At 40.6% G+C, this 24,103-nt stretch overlaps 1 protein-coding gene across 2 annotated transcripts in view; it reads left to right on the top strand.

Annotated features, from left to right (window-relative positions):
• The window catches only part of PRKG1 (protein kinase cGMP-dependent 1), a 1,235,615-nt gene that overhangs the window by 854,053 nt on the left and 357,459 nt on the right, over positions 1 to 24,103 (top strand). For both annotated transcript variants that reach the window (XM_025850942.2, XM_025850941.2), the window contains exon 5: positions 21,293 to 21,356. In XM_025850942.2, coding sequence (XP_025706727.1) covers positions 21,293 to 21,356 — 64 coding nt within the window. The remainder of the gene's footprint in view (positions 1 to 21,292; positions 21,357 to 24,103) is intronic.

Genomic DNA, 24,103 nt, shown 5'->3' with positions numbered 1-24,103 from the left:
CCAAACAGTTACCCTTGCCAGTTGCCTGCTTGTTTCTGGAAATCTCAAAGATGTGTCTCCCATGGCGTCATAAATAAATCTTTCTACCACCACCTGGTGTTTACCACTTTGCTTCTCTGTTCCTTCAGCATTTTTAGTGAGATTTCCTTCCATTTATTTAAAAAAGTATCATGTATTTGGTGCTGAAACAGATTATTGCTTCTTTCCTTGTGTGTTTAATTGTTAGAGATCTTGCCTCCTGTTCTGTTTTATATCCTGCTAGCTTATAAGATTTACCATGGAGGAGTGCATGGGTGGCTCAGTGGGTTAAACGTCTGCCTTCAGCTCAGGTCATCATCCCAGGGTCCTGGGATTGAGTCTGGCATTGACTGGGCTCCCTACTCAGCGGGAAGCCTGCTTCTCCCTCTGCCTCTGCCCCTCTCTCTCTGTCTCTGTCGCTTATGAATCAATAAATATTTAAAAATAAATAGATTTATCATGAAAAGATAAATCACATAGAAGAGGGAGGTTTATATCCATGGCTCCTCCCTCCCTAAGAAATATCCAAATGGCTGATACAGTATAGTACTCAGTTTTGTTTTTCTCTTCTGTTGATCAAGGCTTTGATACTGGTTTGAGCTTTTCTGACATCTTTATTTAGGATGAATTTTCTGCCAGTGGGGTCGTCATCAATCCCTCATGCCAGTAGCCTTCTGAGAACTATCCTACCAATCCTCCAGACATGTTTGGGCATGTATGAATACTGAGATCCACAAGACAATTTTTTAAAAACATTTATTTATTTAGAGAGCATGAGTGGGGGGAGGGGCACTGGGAGAGGGAGAGGGAGAGGAAGAATCTCGAGCAGCCTACCGGCTGAGCCTGGAGCCCGAGGCAGGACTCCATCTCATGACCCTGAGATCATGACCTCCGCCAAAACCAAGAGTCAGGTGCTGAAGCAACTGAGCCACCCAGGAGCCCCTACAAGACATTTTATGTGTGTGTGTACCATCACATCAGCAACATTTTCTGGGCATTCACACACCTTTTATATTCCAACCTCACGTGACTCCACTGCCTCCTGGAGGCGATCATGACTTCACCCGGGGGTAAGAAAGACACTTGTTACTTATCAAAGGAAACAAAGAACTGGCATTGCATCTGTGCTATTAAACTATCATATTAACCAAACAACCACTTGACGGATTAACATTTTTACTTCCGCTGGAGTTGTTTGGGTGTTTTAAAGGACACAGGTGTTTACTTGGGGAGAAAATTGGTAGCATGTCTCCCACTGGCAGGTCTGTGTGTCAAAAGGGAATTGGTTGAGATAATGAATGTCCTGTGAAAAGAACCTGTTGTGTTCACGTGAAGTTTTTAGGTATGATTATGGCTGTCTCCAACCTCAGTCTTCCCGTTATCAGTCCGTTTGAACTTCCAGGTGCTAGAATGCCTTAAGACTGTCGGAGGAAATAGACAGAGGTTAAAAAAAAAACAATGTGTTCCATTATTAAGAAACTTCTTAGGAGACAAGACATTTTAAAACAGAAAAGGTTTTTTTTTTTAACTAATTTCCTGAAATTCAAGTGTTGTTTCCTTTTTGAAAAAAGGCAGCTTCTGCCACTTCCAAATATCATTCATGTATATAATAAGAATTAGGATGTTCTACCGAAAACAGGCCAGAGGCAGTGATAGTTTTGTTTGTATGAGTCCTAGATTATGACAAAAGTTTATTTACAGAGGAGACAAGTAAATATACTGTCACCTAGATGATTTCTGTGCCCTAAAGCACCCCAAAAGATAGTGGCTTAAAACCACAGTGATCTATTGCTTCTCCTGATGCTCTGGGTTGACTGGACTCCTTTGTCGAATCCTGTGCTCCACGTGGAGACACTGGAGTCGTACCCACATCTGGAACATGCAAGGTGACCTCATGTCCTCCACAGTCTCTCTTCAAACTGCCAGGCGTCTAGGCTGAGCTCCTTGACAGCTTGCACGCTGGCTTAGAAGAACCACGATCTTTTAAACTTAGGTCCAGAGCTGGCATTTTTGACCCCATTCTTGGGTCAAAACAGGTCACTAAGTTAACCTAGGTTCAAGAAGAGGAAAATCGACCTCCCCGTCTTGATGGGGGGAGAAGTGGCGGGGAGTTTGGAACTCTCTTGACTTCACTTCAGAGATGCTGATTCACTCATTCATCCAGATTGAGAGTCCATTGTATGCCTAGCCCTACTCCCTGTGCCTTGAGTCATCTCTTGGGGACATGTCTTGTTGAACTCTGTCATTTGCCTTCAGCTTCACCACTGACTGACTATCGTGGTCTTGGCCGAGTTTCTTTACATCTCTGTGACTTACTCTCAGTGAGTATCTTGATGATCATTATGTTGCTTTCTATTTGGCGTATTATGGATTTTACTTAGGGCTCTTGCTGTGGGTTGATCCTCTTATTTGGGACATAGTTCTCTGTCTCCTCATTTTGTCTAACTCTGTGTCTGTTTCCATGTGTCAGGAAAGTCATCTATGTCTCCTGATCTTTGATCTTGAAGGTAATGACATTTATGAAGAAGAAGTGCTAGAGTGCCCTGCAGCACCGTGTCATGTCGACTGTTCCTCGGGACCTGCTGCTTCGGGGAACGTCTCCTATGTGTGTTGTGTGTACCCTGTTGTGTTCTGGCTGCTTTTTCCTCCAGCACAGTCATTTGCAGTGGTCTCTCTGCCTGTTACAGGCAGCTTTGGGTCCCTGGCTGGGGTGGGGGAAATTTTAACAAGGGACACAGTGGTCGGCTTGCTAAATGAGACTTGGAGCTGCCATTGCTGGGACCAGGCTGGTCTATGTAGATCGGCCAAGTGCATATGGATGGGGTGTGCACTTTTAACAAGGATGGGGTGTGAACTTTTAACAAGGTATGCCTCGGGCTTCTGTAGTACGTAGAGACACAGTTGCTGGCGGGACCAAAGCCCTGCAAAATGCACGGGTTGGGAGCCATGGTGCTGGTGAGGTTTGCGCTGGTTTTCAGGAGGGAGAAGGACTGCAGCAACAGCATGAGCCAGGTGTGCCTGGCAAGGGGTGTGGGGTGGGGCTTGTTGGTAGCAAGTTAGATACCAAATATGGGCACTGTGCTGGTTCCTGCAGGTGGTCCTTGTTTATGCTGGTGGGCGGGGGGAGGGGGGTACAGGGGCGGGGAATGGCGCCTGCCTGCTCCTTTGTTCCTGGAGGGGTCTTTCTGAGATCCCTCTCTTCAGAACATGCTCAGTGATGAGTAAATCACTCTCCCATTGGCCCCCAGTGTTTTTCAAACGGCTGGGTGTATGCTGTAGCTGAGGGGCTGTTTGGTGTGCTGTCTCTTTAAGAGCAGGGACTCTGCTTTCTAAGTCCCTCTAAGTCCCAGAGCCAAGCCTGCTTATTTTTAGAATTCCAGGCTTTAAGTCAGGCTCGTTCTAAGAAGTCATGAAATTGCCCCTCTTGCTTTCACAGCCGAATGTTATGTGGATTTGTGTCCCCTGTGCAGGCTCCCCCGTGTGATAGTTTGTTTCTCACCCTTCACCAAACTCCAGGCTGCCTCCCAATGTGTGGTTGGCCACAGTCTGTTTAGGTCTCAAGCTGCATTTTCACCCTTCCAGCTTCTTCCCTGTGGCCTCTTCCCTAGCCTTGGTTGTGGAGTTTGTTCGGCCGGTCTTTGGGCTGTTTTCTGGGTTATTTAGGCTTGTAAAGGTTATCTAGTTGTATCCACGGGATGGGGAGATCTGAGCATCCTCCTGCACCACCATCTTCCCAGCCAACACTGCAGCCTTTTTAAATATCAACTTTTGTCACTTAATCTAAACCATTTAAGAATCCAAAAGTTGGATTGTTAGAATTTATACTTATACATTTTATTGAAGGGTTTGTTTTTTTTTTAAGCAGATTTTTGGGGCCTGTGAATTTCCAGTACTTTTTGTGTGATGTGAGATGGTTTGGCTTTTCACGTCAACTTGCTGATAGGCATTGCACTTCAGTTATTGGAGATACAAGTCAAGGTTCAAATCGGAGTCTGAAGTCTGGGGAGTGTTGGGACTAAAGTTTGCCTTTTGCTAAAGCACTGCTTAGTTGGGTCATAAAAAAGTCAGAGTTTATTGGCAAGGGTTGACAACTAAGTTAGATTAGTCCAACTCAAAGTATTGGCAAGAAAATATTCCAGTTAAGAAAATGTACTACATCTTGGGCCGCGTGGGTGGCTCAGTCGTTAAGGGTCTGCCTTCGGCTCAGGTCATGATCCCAGGGTCCTGGGATGGAGCCCCGCATCGGGCTCCCTGCTCAGCGGGAAGCCTGCTTCTCCCTCTCCCACTCCCCCTGCTTTGTGTTCCCTCTCTCGCTGTGTCTCTGTCAAATAAAAAAAATCTTTAAAAAAAAAAATGTACTGTGTCTTGTCTTCCAGCTATCTCTGACATGTATTATTACATGTATTCCTACTACCAAAGTATTAACTACTACCTCTGCCCAGGATTTCACGAGCCTTGCCATCTTGGAGCCTTCCATCTACACCACTGGGAGTTGTGTAGACTGATCGTTGAAGCAGCTTCGCTTTTTGAAAGGGCCACTGGCTGTCTGCGTTGTGGCTTCACCCTAGACAGAGCAGGGAAGCTTACTAGGTGGGGGAGGGGCGGGGGTGTGATATTGTCAAACTTCTCTTTAGCTTTCTAAGGTGTGTTAGCTAAGCAGTCTGAGATTTTGGCAAATGGATCCCAGACACTGGTTGGTTGAGTTTGAGTCCAGGTTCTGTCACTTAGACCCAGGGAGGTAAAGTTACCTGTGAGTGGTCTCAGGTCCCATCTTTCTGTGTGCATGATGTGGATAATGAGAGCACCTGAAGAGTGACTGAATAGTAAAGTCAGTCAGTTTATATAGAATTCTGTTATCTCCATTGCGCTGATGAGAAAACAGACTCAGGTTAATTAACTTGTTCAAAGTTGCATTTTTACTAGGCAACGTGGCTGGGACTTGCTATTATACTGTGCTTAGCACATAATACCTAATTTAAAAAAATGTTGTAAATGTAGACATATGGTCATATCTTAAAAAGACACCATTAAGCTTGATTTGACATTTAATATCATCCTATAGGTCTCTCACATTTATGACTGTAGTTAAAATAAACTTAAATTTTAATGATTGCAAAAATATGTGAAGGCCGAGCTAAAATTATTAAATGCTTAAAGATAATATAATGATATCTTAATTGCCATGGTAAAATGAGAGTGACCTGATTTTTTCTCCCAAATAATTGATTCTCTTTCTATGCCTACCGCTGTCAGTTTATTTCCTTCGGACCTGACGGATACAGAGAGCCATCCACTCAGCACCCATTCTCACCTTATCGATCTGCCCTAACTCCTACATGTCTTACCCAAGTCACTCCTTTGGATTATGACATTTGTCAGAAATCAAAATGCAAATCTGAGGAGATAATATATCCACCCATCATTGCTTACAAAAATCATAGGATAAACTCATTTGTCAGATAATGTAGTCCATTGCCTGACTGCAAAAATCTTCTACATGATATTTATTCAATTAGTCACATAATAAATTGAGGAAGTATGCATCAATTTAGGACTAAGCTATTACTAAGCTTGCCTGAAAATTAATACTTACGATAATAGAAGGAATATATATCATTGTATAAATGGTTTTAAATCCTTTTTGGTAGAAGCCTGGTTGTTCACAGATTAAATAAAGTACATAGAGCTGTTAGCAGAATACCTGAATCACAGTATATGGTGAATAAATATTAGTGATGGTTATTATTATTGTTAAAGTAAGAAAAGCACTTGGCATACAAGTGCTTGATAGCCACGCCTAACCATGATATGTATGAAGCTGCTTAAAATGTGAATGATGATAATTACTAATAATTGTTGTGCTAAATCTTCAGCTGAAAGAGATTCATGGATCATATAATTTAATCCCAATTCTACCATCTAATTCTGGGTAAGCTTTATAATTAAGGCAAAACTCTTAAAAGTCATGAATTTTATTCTTTCATTGACTTTTGAGCCTTAATAGCAAAACTACTTTATCAGAGGTTCCAATAAATTGCTATAGTTTTTTGAGGATGGGAATTTATTTCTCTGCATTCTTATGTTTTCTAAAATTTTACTACAAAATCAAAGAGGAAAACCTCTTGGTAAAGAGTGGATTTAGGAGTAGTATGGAATAAATAAAAAGACAATCTTGCTTGCATTCCAGAAAAAGACACTTATTAAATAATTGTATTCAGAAATTATTTGCCAAGGGAAAAAATAGAGGCTTTGAAAAATTCAAAATGATATTGGAAGAGAATTCATATCAAGAATTAATATGTAAAAGATGTTCTACACAGTGACCTTTGAATCCTGTTCTTAGGTTTATATACTTCTAAATGGGGGTTTTTATTTGTTAAGAGTTAACTTTCTTTTACTCTGTATTTCCAAGTCAACATAAAAAAATTGAACATTGAATAAGATCTTTGGCTGTGTGACCTGGCTTGACTGTTCCATCCCTCCAATTTTATTAAAACAGTTACTCCAAGGTCAGATATCCTTGGATTAATTTTGAAAGGTGTAAAACATTTTTTCATTCAGTAAACTTGGAGCATCTCCCATTGGCCAGGCATTAAGCTGAAGGAGTTGGGCACTGTACTTGACCTCAAGATGCTGATAGACTAGGGAAGGGGTGGGCAAACTTTCCTTTGCACATCCAAGTAGTAAATATTCTAGGCTTGAAGGCCATAGAGACTCCATGTCAACTACTCTGGCATTGTATCCTGAAAGCAGCCATTGACCATCCTTAAACCAGTAACATGACTGCCTTCCATTAAAACTTGACATACAACAATAGGTGGTGAGCCAGGGGCTGTGGTTTGCTGATTCTAGAGTGAGGCAGATAAATAAACTGACCAGCGCAATGCGAGAATCACTGCGATGGAGGTAGACCCAGGGTACCTCGGGAGCCCAGATGAGAGGCATCAAGACCCTCTGCCTTTGTAGATGTGTCTGTGCAGAGTCCGCCGTGACTGGGGAGAAAGACAAGGGGGAGATGAGGAAGATGATCAGTCTAGGCTTTTCAGAGAAGATTATGACTGCATTTCATCATGAAAATAGGGAACAACTCACCATGAGACCATGCTAAAGTCTATTGTATGTCAGGCCTAGGGACTTGTGAATTCCATCCCCTTAATATAAGCTAATGATTCCAAACTATGTAGCATGGAAATTTAGTTGCTCAAAAAATTAATAATTTTGAATTAAGGAGTTACCTTGTTGAATAAGTTGGGAGATACTATCTCATTTCCCTGTCCAGTTAACTTTCGAATCTTTAAAAAAAAAAAAAAAAGACTGATATGTAAAGAATATTTTTAAATTTCTATAGTTCAGAATTTCCTTATTCGGCTATGGAATCCTTTTGGTAGGGAATGCCTATTGACATACTTTAGAAACAATGTTTTGAATAGCGTGGCTTTGGAAGCAGCCATAAACCAAGGGTGAAGAGTCCTACATTCCATCTGTCTATGTTGCCCATATGTTGCAGCTAGGTTCCCAAAGCACTTCAGACAGATGTCTCTTGAGTGTTTCAGTTCCTGGGTAATAGGTATCCAGCCCCTGGGAAATGGAAATTGGAGCAAGTTACCAGGATTGTGAGGTTTGAGGCAGAACCACTAGCAAACTCACTTGGTGAAGAGGGAGCAATGCAGAATTAGAGAGTGATGATTCTAAATCTTGGGCAGTATCACGCCTAGAGGTTGTGCGCTTGTGGCATGACACTTCACAGGTAGGAACCTGAGATGCTAAATGCTCTGCACTACATAGGAATCCACTGCACAACGAAGGTGCATCCTGTCCACGAGCCAGGGACACCTTGTGGAGAAACACTGCTGTAGGGAAGGCATAACCTCTGAGGGCAAGGGATCACACTTCCCAGGGCTCGAAAGATGGGGTACAAACTCTGGGCAGTACCTGTTAGGCTGATTATCGTTAGTACAACATTAAACATTTAAAAGGTTACACGCCATTTTTTTTTTTAGTTTTAATAATCAGACATAACCTGTCAAATTCCATAAAAACCCATTAGGTTTTTTTTTTTTTTGCGTAGGCACAGGCTGTTTTAAGATATACAGAGTAAAGATAAAGTACAATGTGATCTTCTAAATAAGCTACAAGTTTAGATGCTATTAAACATTTCCGAGGTAATTTAATAAATACGTCTTTAGTGCCTCACCTCCTCAGGATCGTTGCAATAGAAGCACCAGAGTGACCTTGGTTCTGATTTTGAAAGCAGCCCTTTGGTGGATTTTTTTCAAAAGCTCTTCTAAAAGATTTTAAAGAAGACTCTGTATGTCAATTTTTTTTTAATTTTTCTTGAGTAAATAGCCTCAAGGAAATATTCCTGGGGTTTCTGGAAAATAACAAGCCGAATGAAGATCTTTTGCACAGACTAGGGTTGCCAGAAAGAAGTCATCTGTTTTGGAAAAAAAAGAAGCAGCCCATCCTCTGGGCTGATGCAGCCCCTACCAGGGTAAAACGGGTGGCATATGCGGGGGGGGCGGGGGGGGGCTGAGTTTGAGCTTCCACTTATCCCCATGTAGGTGCCTTTGGACAGTGTGCAAACTACACAACCCTGGCTCAAAACCACTACCACTTCATCGTATTTGGCTTCGTTGCATTTATTCCTTCAATTTGCATGCTCTTGAGTACCTACTACGTGATGCACTCTATGTTAAGTGTAGTATCACACAAGTTCAACAATAAGTCCCTTTAAGTGAGTGCTTGCTCGATGGCCGCTTCTTTGCTAAGCGCTTTATACGTATTAATATTCACAACTGCTCCATGATGAGCTAGGTAACTAATGTTTTCGTTTTCTGATTATGGAAGCTAAAGTCTTAAAATATAACAAAATAACATAGCACAACAAAATAACATAGCACAACAAAATAACATGGCACAACAAGATAACATAGTAACAAATAAAATGATAAGACATAGGTGGAGAAGATTGCACTTCAGAAAATAAGCTCTACTAGGTTTATGATTCTTAGTGGTTATTTTAAATTCTCACATACCAACTGAAAATAATTGGTAAAGCTGTCAACTTTGCTGTGCATTAAAATCATCTGGAGAGATGTTAAAACATGCATTGAACAACATGGATGAACCTTGAAGATACTATGTTAAGTGAATTAAGTCTGTCACAAAAAGACAAATACTGTAAAGACGCATTTATATGAGGCCCCTAGGGGAGCCAAATTCATAGAGACAGAAAGCTGAATGGTGACCACCAGGGGCTGCAGAGACAGGAGAATGGGGACTTTGTGTTTAATTGGTATAGTTTCCTTTTGAGAGGATGAAAAAATTCTACAGATGGATGACAGTGCTGTTTGCACAACTCTGTGAATATATTTACTGCCATTGAACTACACACCTAAAAATCATTAAAATGATAAAATTATGTCATAGATACACGTTTTATTACCATTTTGAAAAATACATTGCTTTCTTGGAATCCACTCCATGACTTGTTGAATCTGAATTCCTAATGACTTTCAGGTTTGGAAACCACTGCTCTAGGACATTTTGACCAAGGATTTGGTCTAATGGTTTGGTACATGCTTTGCAAAAGGCAGTGAATTTGCAGAATTGAATAATGTTAAAATCAAACTTTGAAGTTTGTAGTTGGATGTATCGTAGTTCTAGAAGATGCTTTTAAGACCATACTTTCAGTATTTCTGTTGTGCTTATAAGTAACTTGATCACTGATAGCTGTCTAGTGACAAATAGACAAATTTGTCTCTCACAGTATTTCATGGCATTTGAGATTGCTCAGGCGAGGATGATTATTTCTGTATTAGAGGAGAAAACAGACTCACAGAACTCAGGTGATTGGCATCTCTTACACATGCTGCCTAGTGCGAGGGTGGTAGGAAAGATACCTCACTGATGGGAATAGAACCCTTGTCTAAATGAAAATTGCAGGGATAACAGTTTTATAGGTTTTCTTTTTTTAATCATTGAATTGTATTTCCTGCCATCAATTACATTAATCATTTGAATGGATACATGTCAGATGACTAAAGAGATGTGGGAGAATGTGCTGGAAGGGTTGACGTGACAGAAGGCGTGCAGGCGGTGTTGGGCTGTGGCACTCACCAAGGGCACCGAGTGAGGAGGGAGGACACACTACTTAGAGTTGCCTGTCCCTGAGCCCTTTACTTTAGAAGGGCGCCCCCTACCTTCTCCAGGGTGTGGCCCCCCCACTAGACCACATGCGCCATCCCGACCCTGGAAATCCATTTCCTCCAGATGGCCTTGAGCTCTCTTCCCAGGTCTGCCTAGACCTCGCCTCAGCATCTTTCTTCCTGCCCTGCCCTTTGCCCACCTCTGTGTCCAAGCGCTGACCAGACAGGCAGCCATGTGTGTGTTGGGGGTGGCGTGGGGCTGGGGGGGCGGTGGTTTTAGTGGATGGTGCTTGGTTGCACAGGGAATCGGACCTCTGCAAATACTCGTGATGGATTTATTTTTTTCAAATATAAACTGTTGAAATATTTTTCCTTGTTACTACACCCTTTCCTCTTTTCCAGACAAATTTGCAGTCTCTCTTTTTAAAATTGACTGTATTCGGCATATCGCGTTGTAAATTTAAGGTGTACAACATGTTAATTTGATCATTTATATATTGCAATTTGTTTGCCATTGTGACGATAATTAGCACCTCCATCGCATTATTCTTTTAGTGGTTGGAATAATTAAGTTCTAGACTCTTAGCAAGTTTGCTTGCCTGTATTTACTACACTGTGCATTATGTATATTTTTTATGGCTTGCCTGCTATTATTACTTATTTTTATTTACTGTTGTCAGTTTGTACCCTTAAACATCTGTCTTATCCCCCACCCCTATCACCCAGTAACCACCATTTTACTGTTTTTTTTTTTTTTTTGCTTGGCTTTTTTAGATTCCACAAACAAGTGATGGCTTACACTACTTGGCATTTTCTGTTTGACTTTTCTCACTTGCATAATGTGCTCAGGGTCTCTCCATGCTGTAATGGCAGGATGTCCTCCTTTCTCAGGGCTGAATAATACTCTATGTATATCACATCTATATATGTGCGATTATATTACATAATCCATTACATATAGATATCCATCTGTGTATCTCTATCTCGCATCTTCTTTTTCTGTTCCTCCGTTGATGGGTACTTAGGTTGTTTCTATATCTCGGCTTATGTGAATAATGCTGCAGTAAACGTGAATTTCTTGATCTGAGAATTTTTGGTCAATATTAAAACCTTCTAGAAGATAAGATGCTACCTATTTTTTAAAGCCTAAATTCATTTAACGATATCCAGAGTATCTGGAGTCAAATGGAGAAAGAAGAACCTTGGAGATAATTCTCCAGGAATGAATTTCTCTGCGTGGACTCACCTGGGACCGGCTAACTAGAAGCACCGGGGTTCCCCGCTTGACCAGAGGTCTCTTTCCTCATCTGTGGGCACAAAAGCAGAGAGCCATTAGGACATCAAGGGTCCTTCGTGACCTTGAAAGCAGAGAGATGAAAGGTTTTTACTTTCCACTCTCTGGGTATGACCTGACTCCTGGGTTTGGTATGACCTTGAGGAAGGGCTACACAATGAATATCTTCAGATAGCTACCTGAGAAAGAAGGATTCCTACCACAGATCAAATATAATTTGACTGAAGAGGGAAGAAACGGGTATCTCTCGCACTCTTGAGTCTACACTGAGATTTATATCTGACCTATCAGAATGTTTATTTTGATTATCGAAGGTCTTAAACAATGATAACTTTTAGAACAAAAATATGTACGTAATTGTGGTGGCTGGTAATATTTATTGGATGTTTACTATGTGCCAGGAACCTTCTTAATGCTTTATATCTGTTATTTTGCTTATGTTCACCACAGCCCTATGCAGTGGGTGGTAATATCCACCCCGCCTTTTTTTTTTTTTTTTTTAAGGGAAGGAGGCTGAGACCTAGAGAAGTCGAACTGCTTGCCAGAGGCGTAGCTAGTAATTAGCAGCAGAGCCTAATTCAGCTTGATTCTCTTCCATCCAGAGGCCCATATGCTTACTCACTACCCAGGGGTCCAGGGTAAGGAGTTTACACCGTATCACACAGATGATAACATTATACCTCAATGATGTCTCCATAATGGTTTGCTTTATTTAAAGTATTTTTATACACAGGAAAAAATTGTAATTCTTAGAATCTGGTGAGATAAGAGCTAGCCTTTGGAGGTTGGAACCACTGGGTGATAAGAGCTAAATGCTGCTGATAGACAATAAATCTGGCAGTGATGAGTAATACACGGAGGGGGTCACAAGAGACTCCAGGAAGGAAGATCAGTTATAAGACCATTGCATAGCAGACTGAAGCAGGATCAATGCCATATGATCTAATCAGTGGAGCAAAGTATGTAGAGGGAAAAAACAAAAACAAAATGTGTTGATGAGCTCATTAAAGGGAAAGCTCAGATACCTGTAAGATTAAGAAGGACCAGTAATAAATATTTGAACTCAAAGATGAAAAAAAAAAAAGGACCCTTACTTAGTCCTTCATCAGTAGAAATTGGTTTCTTAGGTAAGTCAGAGATCTCTGCTTTTATTCGATTGGCCTGAAGCTTTAGGAAGGCACTGGCACAGAAATAAACCATACCTGTCAATATTCTTGGCATTAAACTTGATACTGAGCCAATTTCTTACGGTAGAATAAAAAGGCTTCCTTTCTCCAAATGCTACCCAAAGATAAGTCCTGCAACCGCATGCTCTGCTCTAGGTAGAGAACATTGATGAACTATCTCCACACTTATGTTGGTTGGAGATATCTTGCCTTATAAATACGGGACTACATCTAATACTCTGATGATATTTAAAAACGAAAACCTGATAAAATCAAGCCCTTTGCTACTAAGTAGGTTTAAAAAAAAAAATGAGTTTGAGTATGAAAAAAACACCCAAACTGTTTTTTACAGAGTCCTTACTGCAAAACCATATAATGGAGCTCAAGTGCTTCTCCACCCCTCCACTGCTTCCGCACTTTGCAGACGCCCACCATCTTTCAGGCAGTAGATGGAGGTTCCTAGCTGGTCTGCAGTCTCTACTATGGCTGACCTGCCATTGACTCTCCACAGAGATGGGAGAGGGTCCCTTTAATTTGGGAGTAAGACCTTGCCACACCTGCTCAGAACCCCGCAGTGTCTGCATGTTTCATGCAGATGGAAGCCAAGTCCTTTGAAGGTGGGAGGCACATGCCCCTTTGTGATCCACCTTCTCCCCCTTCTCTCTTGATGCGCGTGCTCTTCCGTTCTCTCCCAGCCACTGAACTCTGGACAGCAGAGCCCCACCCTGCTGCTCCTGGAATCCACCAAGGGTTGCAGACCCCTTGCCCTTCTGGTTCCTTTACCTGGATCCTCTCTCTTAGACCTACGGTTAATTGTCCCTCCCACCTCTCAGATGTCTGCGACAATTTCACATTATCAATGAGGACATCCCAGTCCAGTTCAGTCTTTCACCTTAAACCCCCTCCCGTTGTAATCCCTGCTACCCTATGGGACTTTTTCTAATGGAAAATGCTGTAGCCCTTACCTAATGTGCTCTATGATACATACGTGTGTGTGTATACAAACATCATACGTATAACATATGTGTACTATTTACTATTTCTTTGATTAGTACACAGGAACCTTTGCTTTCATTAATGAATCCCAAACACTACAACAATTTATGGCCCATAATAGGTACTCAAGTTTGAGTGAGTAAATAAGTAATTGAATTAAACCAGTATCTTAACAACAGTAAGAATTGTTTTCTTTGAAATGGACCCATTGGGATATGTTTTATTTAGTTGGAACCATGATTATGTATTTTATAATACTCAGTATGGTAAAAAAAAAAAAAAAAAATACAGCCCTAAAACAGAAAATCTTGAAAACACAAGAAGAGGAAAAAAGTGAAAAGATTGTTTTTCCACCTAACATATTTGTTAACTTCGTGATAGTCTCCTGGAAAATTCTCTACTTGTAATTAAAAGGGAATTGAGTAAAAACAACTATCTTGGGGTATCCATAATTTTTATCATGTTTTCCTTGTAATAGTATCCTGTGGGTATTCCATGTTTTACATGTTGTTCATCAATAAATCCCTTTTAATCACTTTTACTACGTCAGTGGTTCCCCAACTTATGTGGCTTATATCTATCAATATTGACCGTATTAGGAGTTAAAAATGAGAATATCTAAAAATACTAATTCATTTAAACACGCCAAAAATAAACATTATATGTTAACATAAAGAGCCGATTTTTAATAAAGATGACTATATCTTCCCAAAACAAACAAAACTTAGCAAAAATAGAAGTTTGAGTTTACGTTTCTGCCAATCTGTCAGTATCTGGCTTAGTGGAAGAGATTCTTCTATTTGCTTCTGTATTCAATCTGTTCAATTTCTCTTATTTTGGTTGAAGTATATAAAAAGATCATTCCCAGAGAGAGATGTAGTAAGAAAAGGGAGAAGTAGGCTAATGGTCTTTTCATATAATTTTGGACATTCTTATTTGATACTACAGCACAACCCAACAACTGGTAGTTTATTAAAGGTTAATTGCAATATGGAATATGAAACAGTAGCTACATTAAGATCCATTGATCCATCTTGTACTTTGACTAGATCTTTCCCCATGCGTGATTTTGTAAAACCATGCATCGATCATCTGAAAAATACTGGTTCACTGAGTTACGTAGAATTCCCAATAAAAAACTCCCATTTGTTGATATCCACATATCACTGATGATCTCATCAGAAAAGTCTTCAAGAATCGGAAAGCTGTTAAGCTCAAAATGGCAAATAAAAGTTGTCTGAAGTTTTAATTTTCATATGAGAGTTCGCATTTTCTCATTGGCAAAAATACTGCTGGGTTTTTGTTTTTTGGTTTTTTCTTTTTTGAAGTCACAGGCTCACTTTGTTCTTTTTTGAAAAATTGTCTGCCAGATCGTCAAGTCTGAATAACCACAGTTGGTTGGTCATTGCCAAGTAAAAATGATGTTCCATATAAAAAGTGGAACTCTTCAGCTTGCAACTCCAACAATTAAGCAAGTGATTTTCCCTGAGACAGCCATCATGCTTCAGTAGTCCCAGAAGGGCTGTAAGTGGACTTGCCACTTTGTCACAGTATTCATAAGATGCATATTCAAGCGTTGAAACGTAATACAATGAATAACTTTTACTGTTGCATCAAAAATGTTTGAAAGTAACTCTGGCATTTTATTTAACTTTTAACTTGTAAGTGGTGTTGAAGAATAGATTGGCACCTGGTGCAGTTTGGTGTTGCTGCCTTAATTTGTGCCAAGGGGCCACCATTGCTCCTGTACCATCGGTGCAAATATCAGCAGCACTGTGCCGGGGTAAACCCTCGACATGGACTGTTATTCCACACAGAACAGCCAGTACTGTGGGTGTCTGTTGCCAAGGGTTCATATAAAAGATGATCTTCTTTGATGATTAGTTGGTTCTGATATCAGATAACCACAAGCAAAAGAGTAAGTCTAGCCATGGCTGTAGATGGCTCCATTTGTAAGGCAAAAGTACATTTCTGTAAAGAAGATCTTATTAACTCATCTTTGTGCCTACAGCTTAGTCTTTAATGCAAGAAGATACTGTATCATTGGAAGGAGACAGTGCAATGCTTTCTTGTACTGAGGTCATCCAGCAGGCATGGAACAAAGTAAAGTCTGTATGGCTTCAGGGGTCTCTGAGCTGTCCTGGGGGTCTTTCCAGTCGGGGCTTGATGGTAACTCACCCTGTAAAATGCTCCCCTTCCTATTTGAAAAGCAGTACCAAACCATTTTTGTTTCTTAAAAACTTCATCATGCCTACATTTCAAAGCTCAATTTCCTTTTCCTTGAATTGTCAATGATTGGGCTCAAAATGACATCAAAACTGGCATGGTAAGGTTATTTTTAAAAGATCCCGTTGTGTAAGACAATAAGGTAAATTGTAATGCTGAGGGGGGAAAGTAGGTTTTGTCATATTTTTCGCATTTATAGTGTCTCCAAATTTCTTTGGACAAGATTTATCCCATCCATGAGTCAGAGAATTCTCTGATGTGTCCTTTTTTATATTTTTCAGTATCTTTAGGCTTAGAAAATGCCAGATGTAGCTTGAGGACTCTTCAGATATCCCCTTTCAAAGTCAGTGATCCATCCCTAAAAAGTGAACAAAAAGATAATAAACTTTCTTTTATTAAATTCTTAATACGAATAATTACAAAATTCTAAAATTATAACACTATTAGATAACATTTTAAAAAGTTAGAAATGTTTTTGAAGAAAAAAATATAAAACTCCTATTGCAACACAGGATATCCAAATGTATTTTCTTCTGGTTTTTTTTTTTTTTCACTTTGACATAGGAATGTGTATCAAGTCTGAATAACCATAGTTATTCAGGAGTCCAAAACAATGATATTGGATGATAAAGAGGTTACATGTGTGAAAAATGTCTAGTAAGAGCACAGAATTACTGAAATTATACTGAGTTAATTTCTGCAAACAGCACACATATCCTCAACCTACATACTACCTTAAAAAATTCTAGGAAACACAAGAGCATACAGGCATATATCCATATATATATATATATATGTATATATATATAAAACAAATCCATTTTTATATATGGCATAAATCCATTTATATATGTGTGTGTATTTATATATATGTTTTATATATATATAAAATCCAAGCATATATATCAAAATGATATCATCACCATATGTCATAGTCTCTGGGGGATTCTACGGTACACATGTGAAAAAGAAGGTGAAAATGGCCAATTACAACTTAGACTATTTGCTTTGACTTTGAGGAACCCCCTGAGAAGGTCTAGGACCAGATCACCTTTCAAGAACTGCTGCTATACACCATTATGTTATTCTCCGTGTATTCCAATGTGTTTTCCAATTTCGTTGACACATGGCTGAAATACAATTCTTTGTACTTGGATTTCCTCTCCCCTCTTTTAGTTGTAGCTTTCGAATAGTAGATTCGCAGAAATAAAATCACCAAGACAAATTCAGAATGTGGGACATCCAGTGAGACAGTGGCCCCAATGTCTTCAAAATGTCAGTGCCGTAGGGGAAAAGTGGGAGGATCTTGGAGAACAGGAGGCGAGGGGAATATAACAGCCAAAAGCAATGTGTAGAATCTTGCTGGGTCCTGGTTTGAGAAGAGAAAACGAACCAGGAAAGACATTTTTGAACAATAAGTAATATTTGAATACGAAGCAGATACTAGATGATATACAGAATTGAAGTTGATTTTCTTCTGTGCAATAATGGTATTATAGTTAGTTAGGAACATGTTCTTATTTTAGGAGACGTATGCTGAAGATTAGGGGTGAGGTGGTATCTGCAACTTTGAAATATTTCATCAGAATATCTATAAGCCTGTTTATCACTACACACATAGAAAAGTAGACGAACTGAAGGCGGAGAAAACAAAGATGGAGCAATGGTAACTTACAGCTGCAAATCTAGATAGGGTTCCAGGTGATTCTTGAACTATTCTTTCAGCCTTCCAATTTGTTCAACTTTTTTCATAGTAAAAAGGTGGTTAATAAATCACATATTCTTAAATATTAGTCATATCCAAATCATTACCTAATAGAATGTGGAACTGGTTTGAAAGTTGCATGAGGCATTTGATAATACTTTTACTGTAAACCATGCAGTTCGGTGGGAAAATGACGATCATTTTCATCCTTTCTTCACCTATGTTGAGAGCTGTGACCTCAGGCAAACTCTCAAGGTTGCACTTGTCAAATCTGTGAAATGGGTGACACTGACAGTGGTTATTTGAGAAGGTGGATGTAAAACTAACCTTTATGTTCTCTCTAAAATCCATAGCCCAGTGCCTGGCAAATAGAAAGCACCCATATCTCACCTTCTATTTTTGCCATTGCAAATTCCAAGTCCTTACTTCATTCAGTTAGAAAAGCCAGTGGTCCATTAAGCATCCGACTCTTAGTTTCAGCTCAGGTCATGATCTCGGGGTCATGAGATGGAGCCCCGTGTCAGGCTCTGTGCTCAGTGGGGAGTCTACTTGAGATTCTCCCTCTGCCCCTTCTGTTCCTTCCCTCCCTCCCTCTCTCTCTCTCTCTCTCTCAAATAAATAAATCTTAAAAAAAAGCCAATGGCAAAGCTCTACACATATTAAATCATCTCTATTACATTACATTCAAATGCATTTTGTAACTTCCGGCCTATTGAAAGTCCTTAGGGAGCAAAATGTTTTAATAGATATGTAAGAATTACTTGTAATTAGTATGCAAGTTATTATAATAATTTTTTACATAAAATATTCTCCTTTACCATTGAGACGTGTTCTGGCAGTTTGTCCTGATAATTATTTTGCTTTAAGTTTTCTAAATTTATAAACAACTTCATCTTGAATTATATGTCCAAATTAGTGAAATGTCTTTTGATGTATTTTGGGGAAATTTAACCAATGTATTTCATGGGTAGAATTCCAAATAATGAGTATTCTAAATTGTTCTTGGTGTTCAAGCTACTGGTGACCAATAATTCTTAGAAAGCAAATTATATGAGAAACCTTATGTAGTGTTGGCAGTAATAAATATCTTAAGATTTTAAAGATGGCTACAAGTGTTTTCAGAGCAATTTATTCAAGTGAGACTTTATTTTTTAATTGCTTTCCATTTTTTTTTAAATCTAGAAGTTCTCCAGTTCTTACTGATAAATGTTTCTTCTTAAAAATCACCCTTACTTTTTGTTGGTAACAAATGCTGCCAAAGGCTGTGAGACATTTAAGTTGGAGAAGATCATAAGTATACAATGGAATATTATTCAGGCATGAGAAGGAAGGAAATCCCGCAGTTTGTCCTGCAGTTTGTATTTGCAACACAGATGGAACTTGAAGGCATTATGGGAAGTCAAACAAGCCAGACTGAGAAAGACAAATACATTGTACCCTATAATTGTGGAACCGAAATAAAAGTCAAGCTCATAGAAACAACTAGCAGAGGGGCGCCTGGGTGGCTCAGTCGGTTAAGCGTCTGCCTTTGGCTCAGGTCATGATCCCAGGGTCCTGGGATCGAGTCCCGCGTTGGGCTCCCTGCTCGGCGGGGAGCCTGCTTCTCCCTCTGCTTCTCCCTCTGCTTCTCTCTCTCTCTCTCTCTCTGTCTCTCTGTCTCTCATGAATAAATAAATAAAATCTTAAAAAAAAAAACATCTAGCAGAAAAGTGGGGCGGGGGGCGGGAGGCGGGCTGGAGGGTGGAGGAAACAGGAAGAAGCTAGTAAAAGAATACAAACTTTCAGCTATGGTTTAGGATGAATAAGGTCTATATTTCATGTGTAATATGGTGACGGTGACCGGTAGCACTGTGAAATGTGCTAAAGGAGGACAACTGGAATGTTTTCAACCAAAAAAAAAAAAAAAAAAACTATATGTGAGATGCTAGCGGTGTTAATTAAGTAGATGGGAGGAGCCCTTTACAATGTATATCAGATCATCACGTTGTACACTTTCAATATCTTCTAATTTTGTCAATTATACCTCAAAACTGGGGGGGGGGAAGTAAAATTGTAAAAGATGATTTAAAGTGCCCTCCTAAAACTTAATGTTTCTGTTTCCATTGAGTATATTACATAGTCAAGCAAATATTAATTTTTTTTTCTCATGGATAAGAAAGATCTCTCAGGAACATGGAAGTATTTATGGTATGACTTGGCATAGACATAGCCCTCGTTGAAATAAATGGTGGAGCCTAGAAGTAATAGGCCTCTCTAAAGACCGGGGCCAATTAAAATGAACGGAGAAAAACTCAGTCGTGGTTTGTGTTTTTTACAAATACCCGCTGGGGTGGAAGCATTCTAATTATTCTTAGATCTTAGGAGACACTGAGATAGAGCTCATTAGAAGAACAAGGAAGGGCTAGATTTTTCAACCTGCATTACTTGTGACAACAGGTTCCTCTGTCTTCCTCATTTTCTGTGATAAGTTCCATCCAGCTGCTGAAATACACTGCCTTCTGGAAATTAAAACCCATGTGACTAAGACCACAGCAGTAAATCTGGTGGAGCAGATGGTCCCGGGTCAGTTGTTCTACCTCTGCATAAAACCCTGGGATTTTATCAATAGGCTTTACACTAAGTAATAGGAATCAGAGTGACAAATTAACAGTCAAACTTCCGTGCTTATATCCATACAGTATGCTATGGCTTCTTTCATTGTATCATTCTAAGCAAGCTGGAATTATTCGATAAGTCAAATATCAGATATGCCAATGTATATGCGCGCATTTAGCGTCCTCTCTCTATTCAAGCAGTGAGATAGGATTAAATGGGAATTTAGTTCTATATCCCAGATAGATTTTCCAGGAGAGCTTCAAAAATTACATGCTGATAAGTGTTTTTATTTCTTTTAAGTTCATTACTATTTCACATCTAAAAGAACTCATGGGTTTGTGCATTTAGCATCACTCCGTATTTTCATTTGCTGGTCAGTGGGGGAAAACAAGAGGAAGGGAGAAGAACTAGACTCTGGCTCTTTTCTCCACCCTGTCTGATCTGATCCTTCTCATTGTCCCAGCAAGCATTCACACATCTACACTTTCATAACTTTATTCAACATCCTCCATTGAGTTATTTGTTAATGATGGAAAACACAGGGGTCAAACAAGACCGATAAATAGTTCTTATTTTTGTGGAGTTTAAATTCTAGCAGGGAGAACACCCAGGGAAAAATATCTGATTAAGTATCTAATGACTGTTCTAGCAAGGGATAAAGGAGTTCATGCCGGGAGAACCTGACCTAGCTGGAGGGGGTTGGGGAGAGAGGTAGCTTCCAAGGTTGTTGGATGAATGTTTGAAGGTCTGAGTGTATCGTTGATTGAGCTGTGGCCTAAATAATGAGCAGGAGTTGGCCTGTAGGACTTTGTGCACATGTGTGTGAGTGCGTGTGCGTGCGTGTGTGTGTTTAGAGGGACCCAGAGAGGCAGATGGAACAGGAGGGAATCTGATGACAGACTGATAAGGGAGAAAGTGTTTTTTCTCCCCATTATAGCTGAGGCATTTGCAGTCCCACAGTTAATTATAAGTGGGATTTGAACTCAGTTCGGTTCAGCCTTCAAGTTCTTTCTAGTACAACACGCCTTTGCCCTGTTGGCCATCAAACCATGCTCAAGTTCCTGCTTTGATCTTTATACATTTGCATGTTGCTGCCTTGTTTGTGAAAGAAAGTTGCTTCAGCATCATCTGTTTTGTTTTTCAGTGTCCCAACATTCCAGAGCCTTCCTGAAGAGATCCTCAGTAAGCTTGCCGATGTCCTTGAAGAGGTAATTGTTTGTTTGTCCTTGAATTTTTTGAGATGGGACATAGCCCAGCATAGCAGTGTGATGAGGAGTCATACACTGCAGAAACCTTGTAAATATTTTTAAGCTCCGGGATGAGCTCTCTACTTGGCTTCCAGTAAAAAGCAGCTCGGCACATCTGTCATTTATCCACAGTTAGAATTGTGCAAATCAACTGAGCTACAGAGGGAGGGAAACCTCCCTGTGGCAAATAGAATGTGAGTTTGACTTCCAAGAATGGGAGGCATTGTATTTCTCTGATTACAGTCGGTGTAAACCAGGATTGCGTGAGTTACCGGGAACTCTGAAGCTTTAGAGGAGCCAATTTACATCAGGGCTTAGGAGTTGGGTGCTGTTGTAGTAGTGTATGAGTGTATTTGAAACACAGTAGTTGTGTGCCTACATGTGGAAAGGTCACTGTTCATTCTTATTCTCTGAACCTGTGGAGCCCAGGCGGAGTCTTGAGTGAGCTCGAAAGGATAGGGTCTTTGGTGCCTATAGAGCCTGGGAAGGAGGGGTATCAGGGTGCACATGCGGGTCGGTGGGGTGATCGGGGGGTGATGGGAGCTGGAGGAAACCTGCTCTGGTATCCTGTTTCCTCAGTGATCCAGAAAGCAAGGCCATCAGCTGAGAATGAGGAGGGGGCAGAGGTATGAGAGGTTCGGGGGCAGAGGAGAAGGCAGGAGAAAACGAAGGTGTGTTCAAACTAGAACAGCGTGATGGCCGGGTGTCCTCGCCCCACTGGATGTTAGCCATCCCGAGTCTAAATTAAACAGGCAAGGAAGAACTCATTCAAGACTTGTGATAGGGGACAGAGATCAAGCTCGATTCTGCTGGAACAAAAGGTGGCAGGATTTTTAAGTGTGAGGCTGAGCTAGTGGAGAAGAATGTAGTGGGGGTCTTCCTGGGGGAGGTGGGGCAGTGTGGTGAGGTCATTTGCATTTGCTCATCGTCCCTTCCGGAAGTCGGGCTCCCACCCTCCCATAGCCACGTGGATGGGTGTTTGGCCAGGGAACCAGGAGTGGCGGAGGGAGAGAATGGGGAGCAGGTGAAGGAAGGATGGTGGAGGCTGACCCCCCCCCCAACTGCTAGTTCAGTGGGCCAAGGAGGGGGAGGCACTCAGGGAGGAGTGGGTGCATCAGGGGGTTTGAGTCTCCAAAAGCTGAAGAATTGTCGGAGTGGCGCATTAACAGGAGTGAATCGGAAAGCTACTGAGAATGTTTTCCTCTCCGGCTCCTGACTCTCCTGGTCATTCTCTGATCCCTGGAACCTGAGAAGGCACATTAACAGGAGTGAAGCAGAAAGCTACTGAAAATGTTTTCCTCTCCGGCTCCTGACTCTCCTGGTCCTTCTCTGATCCCTGGAACCTGAGAAGTGCCTATATACATATTCTTTGTTCCATGCCTATGGAAGGGAGCTCCCCTATGATTCGCTGGTCTCCCTCGTCAACTATGTGAACACACAGTAAAGCAGAGGTCACATTTGATTCCTAGGTTCAAGTGTAAAGAATTCATGAGAAAGAAGACTGGCTGCGTTTCTCTCTGAATGCCCTAACCCCTGTACCTACAGCCTCTCGGGGTGTAAAACTGCTTTTCTCAGTTCTTCAGTTTTTGCTTTCCTTGCTGAATACACTGAAGGCCTCTCTGATGACCTTTCTCTTTTTTTTTTTTCCTTTAAATTTTTTTATTGTTAGGTTAATCCCCATACATTACATCATTAGTTTTTGATGTAGTGTTCTATGATTCATTGTTTGTGGACCTTTCTCTTTTTAAACAAAGCAAACTAAGAGTATACACTTACTACACCCAATCAAACCCTTCAAAAAAGAAAAAAAAAAACCTTCAATCATGTTCTTTCTTTTTCACAGCTCTGGAAGGATTTGTATGTTCCACAAAACAATAGCTATGGCTCTAGAATAATTCTGAATGATAATAATAATTCTAGAAATAGTTTTGCATGGTATGTCAGATTTTCTTATCAAAAGATGCCTTAATTTACGTTTGGATGGTGTGAGCCTTAGCTCAGCCCACACCCACGCTGCCTGGGAAGGGAAATGCGTGATTAAGTGCCCACATATTTGTTTTGAGGGCACAGAAATGAAGTTAACAGACAAAATGTGAAGTAGACCTATAAATAGACTCCCCAGTGCATGAAAAGTCTTCAACTCAAGTTGAATCAACAAGCACAGTGAGAAAGTAGATTAAATTATGTATCAGATGGAGTGAAGCAAATTTGAAAGAACAAAAGCAATACCAGTGTCACGTAACATTAAAGGGAAATGTGCTTGCATAATAAGTGAGCTGTCTTTCTTGCTGCAAATATCTTCAAGATGAAAGAAGCCCAGATTACCTTGAAAGGAAAGCAATAGTATTATAGCATTCAACAAAGAAGTTGCAGCCTTGTTTGTTGGACAAATATTTATGGAGCGCCTGCCACGTGCCAGGAATTGTTCCAAGCTCAGGGGATTCAGGGCTGTTCTCCCTTAGCGGAAGTTCCAGCAGAGGGTGCAGATGAGCAGTAAGGAAGGAAACTAGCCTTGAGGGATGAGGCCACCCTGCACCAGGTTACCAAGGGAGGACCTCTCTGGGGAGCTGATGTTCAAGCTGAGATCTAAGTGCAGATACGAGATGCCGTGCATGCGGGGCAGAGGGGAGGCAGGCGCTGGTCCTAAAACGGGGGTGGCGGGGGGAAGGGAGAGGTTTCCTGTCCTTAAGGAACAGAAGGAATGTTAA

This window comes from Callorhinus ursinus, unplaced genomic scaffold (genome assembly GCF_003265705.2).
Source record: "Callorhinus ursinus isolate GAN/ISIS: 27379988/994484 unplaced genomic scaffold, GSC_fseal_2.0 scaffold32, whole genome shotgun sequence".
Taxonomy (NCBI): Eukaryota; Metazoa; Chordata; class Mammalia; order Carnivora; family Otariidae; genus Callorhinus; species Callorhinus ursinus.
This window is presented reverse-complemented; position numbering and strand designations above follow the sequence as displayed.